The sequence below is a fragment of the Thamnophis sirtalis genome, unplaced genomic scaffold (genome assembly GCF_051295495.1).
Source record: "Thamnophis sirtalis isolate CommonGarterSnake01/CBP01778 unplaced genomic scaffold, rThaSir2_p1.2 scaffold_5, whole genome shotgun sequence".
Classification (NCBI taxonomy): Eukaryota; Metazoa; Chordata; class Lepidosauria; order Squamata; family Natricidae; genus Thamnophis; species Thamnophis sirtalis.
The window spans coordinates 68378100-68381705 of record NW_028261385.1 but is presented as its reverse complement, the minus strand read 5'-3'; the positions used below and the strand labels follow the sequence as shown (position 1 = coordinate 68381705).

At 42.6% G+C, this 3606-nt stretch overlaps 1 protein-coding gene across 1 annotated transcript; it reads left to right on the top strand.

The window, feature by feature from the left end:
- Positions 1 to 291: 291 nt before the first annotated feature.
- Positions 292 to 2986, top strand: FOXB2 (forkhead box B2). The gene has a single exon (XM_014060867.2). The coding sequence runs from the start codon at positions 292 to 294 to the stop codon at positions 1297 to 1299; it is 1008 nt and encodes a 335-aa protein (XP_013916342.1). The 3' UTR covers positions 1300 to 2986.
- The last annotated feature ends 620 nt before the right edge of the window (positions 2987 to 3606 follow it).

Sequence of the window (3606 nt, the reverse complement as noted above, 5' to 3'; positions counted from 1 at the left end):
AGGAGCGGCGGCCGCTGGGCTTGGCGGGAAAAACGGCGTGAGGGGAAAAGCAGGCAGCGAAGGCACCGCCAGTTGTTGCGCACGCGGACTGGGCAGGAGGAGAAGTTACAAAGTGTCCGCCGACTCTCGACTTAGAAATGCCGGCTGAATGTGCCGAAGAGGCAGCGGTTCTCCTTGAGAAGCGACGACAGATCCTCCTGCTCCTCTCCTGACGCGGTGTAGGGGCCCTTTCTGGTCCTAGAGCGCGGTCCTTCTGGGCGGGACAAGCCCGAGGAAGGGTAGGAATGTGCCATGCCTCGGCCGGGCAAGAGCTCGTACAGTGACCAGAAGCCTCCTTATTCTTACATCTCCTTGACGGCCATGGCCATCCAGCACTCGAGTGAGAAGATGCTCCCCCTCAGCGACATCTACAAGTTCATCATGGAGCGCTTCCCTTACTACCGCGAGCACACCCAGCGCTGGCAAAACTCGCTCCGCCACAACCTCTCCTTCAACGACTGCTTCATTAAGATCCCCAGGCGGCCCGACCAGCCCGGCAAAGGCAGCTTCTGGGCTCTGCACCCGGACTGCGGCGACATGTTCGAGAACGGCAGCTTCCTCAGGCGCAGAAAGCGCTTCAAGGTGCCGCGGCCGGAGCCCCACATGCCAGCAGCTGCAGGCAAAGCGGGGGTGCTGCACCCCCACCTGAGCCACTATTTCCACCCTCATCACCCGCCGCCACCGCCACCGCCTCCCCTGCAGCCTCCAGCGGCGACCAAAGGACATCCAGACTCGGCGGCGGCCGTGGCTGCGGCCGTAGGAAGGCTGCCTCCGTTCCAGCCTTACAGCCCGGCTCCTGGCTTCAAGCATCCCTTCGCCATCGAGAACCTCATTGGCCGAGACTACAAAGGAGTGATCCAGGGCAGTGGATTGCCCTTGGCTTCCGTAATGCACCACCTGGGCTATCCAATGGCAGGTCAACAGATCAGCACCATGGTCAGCTCGGTGTGGCCCCATGTGGGCATGCTCGAGCCAGCGGGTGGCATTCCCCTTTCGCCAAGAGAATACGGACCTTTCGGGATGCCGGTCAAGACCATCTGCCACCCATCGACACAGACACTGCCTGCTATCCCTGTGCCAATTAAGCCCACCCCATCCATTGCACCATCTACTGCCATCTCTGCTCTGACGGTCAACCATGTCACACAGCAGCTCTGTCAGACAACATCTCCTAGTGTCTCCTCTTCCCTTCTTGAACAGATTCCACCAAATTCCTCCAATGGCAAAATCTCCTTACATTCTGCCTTGGTACATTCATAGAATGGAAGATGGAGAAGTATGACTCTTGACACAATCCTATCCTCTAAAATATAAGCACAAGGCAAAGATTGGTCTGGGCCTGCTAAATGTCTTTGGAAAGAACATTTTGTATCATAATTACAATTATCATGTATTTTGTCTATTGTAAAATCAAAGTGTTCAATGCCAGGTTCAGGTAAGAATTTCTGTGTTCAATGTTAGCCATCATAAACCCAGAAATAGTCTTCAAGAGCAGACAGATAAATAATACTAATTTTGTGAAATATTTAAAGCTGTATTCAGTTAACACACAAATTGCTATATAATGACACAAGCACGCATGCACACACACAGACACCTCAAGCTCCAGTCCCAAAAGAAACTTTATATACAATTGTTGTAAATTTTGCCTCCCTGAATTTCTTGAAAATAAGTTACCCTTAACCACTATTGCAATAGAAAAGAATCAAGGTTACATGAATGCCTATTAGAATTCCACCAGTATTGGGTCAGCCTCGTGATTTCAATGACACTTATTTTCATGTTAGCATGTGCAAAAGTGAGGTGTAGTTGGAGTGAATTTGTAAATATATATATACATATACATATCTCAAATGAAGTATTTTAGCACTGTAGGCTATGAGCTATAAAAATCAGAAAATTTTGTCATTGATTGGGGTTTGCCACTTGTTCTGTAAAATAAAGATCCCCCCACCACGATCTTGCAAATTTAAGGTATACAAGCTTTTAAATCACACAGAATTCTTTATTAACTTATTAAATCCTTCTTATTTCAAACTATTAAATTTAGATCAAAAGTGACAGTGTCAAACAAGAATGAAGTAAAGTAGATTGCTTTTAAAAATTAAGGAAGCTAAATAAAGCAGCAACAGAATGCCATGATTTCAGGAGACTGATATTAAGATTAAAGGTTTAATTAAAATTTATTCTTGTTATATTTTTGTTACTGTAATTTTGATAATTTTGAACATTAGAGCAACATGAATTTCCCAGGACCTAAAGAATATTAAAAATGAAACTTGTGCTATGGATTGGGAATATTACAACTAAAACAATTTAGAGTCTTTCTCAGTTATTCATTAACTCTCAGTTTCTTTTGATTTTTCTTCATTTTGTGAATGAAGAAGAAACAATTAAAACACAGAAATAAGTGAAGATTAAAAAAGAATCTGGGGTTTAAATTTGCATGTATTCCATGTCAGATTGGAAACATTGCCACCAGATGGTACAGTAAAGACTGCAGTAAAGATGTTTAAGTTCCTGAAGCTAAGGTGTAAACTTGTTGCCCTTTTGACCCTTACTTGGAAATAAGTTTCAGCCTGTCAACACATCAATGTTATATTGCTGTATACATGTGCAAAACTTGCATTTTTCTGTTTGTTTGTTTTTTAAGAAAAAATAATGCTTATCACAACATTTTTATTATCTTCAAAAGTACTATTCTGCTTTAAGTGTGTGTGCGTTGATCTCTCCTTTTCCCACTTACTTACATACTTACCTACCAGATAAGCACTTTACACAAAGAAGTTTCAATGAAATAAGAGAATATTCTGTTTCCAGGAGTCAGCTTTTGAGCTTTGGTTTTGGTTAGAATTTGAGTCTCAACTGGTTTGTGAATTGCTGTAGTTGGACCTTTATTGTACATGGTTGCTTTCATTAAAAGTGATCTCTTGGTTTCCTGTTCTAACTCTAATTCTTGTGATTTATTAACCTGTGTGTGCTAGGATGCAACTGTGTGCATTGATAATCTTCACTATGCCACAAGAAAGTGTTTTTTGGAGGCCAAAGATGTTCTCTTGAATTGAGGAACAATTAATACATATGTTAACCCTTTGACTAAATGTCAGAGGTTAATTTGTGATGGTTAGAACAAAATCCTCTGAAATCCTACTTAAAAATGCATTGGTTTGTGCAAATGTATAGTTCTGAGAGAAATTCTCCACCATTCTCTGTAGGTTTTCTGTGAACTCATTATATGCGTCTACAAGGAAATCCCATTGAAGCCATAATACATTTCGTGCTGAAGTGTCAGCTAACACCAGAGTGTTTCAATTTTCTTAAGATTAAATTGCATCAGCTTTTGTATTTTTGTTTATGCAAGAAGGGGTAGATCAAGAGAGGCTCCACTAAAAGGATAAAGTGAGCTCTTAAAGGATGTGCTCATAGTTTGTTTCTTAGGCTTTACAGAATAAATAGCATGTTTTCTATATTGTAGGAACATTCCCAGCAGACTGACGTATAGTTTTGGAACTTTTGCATTTCAGTCTAGCTAGCCATTTATATCCATAAAACATCAATAAATCTCTC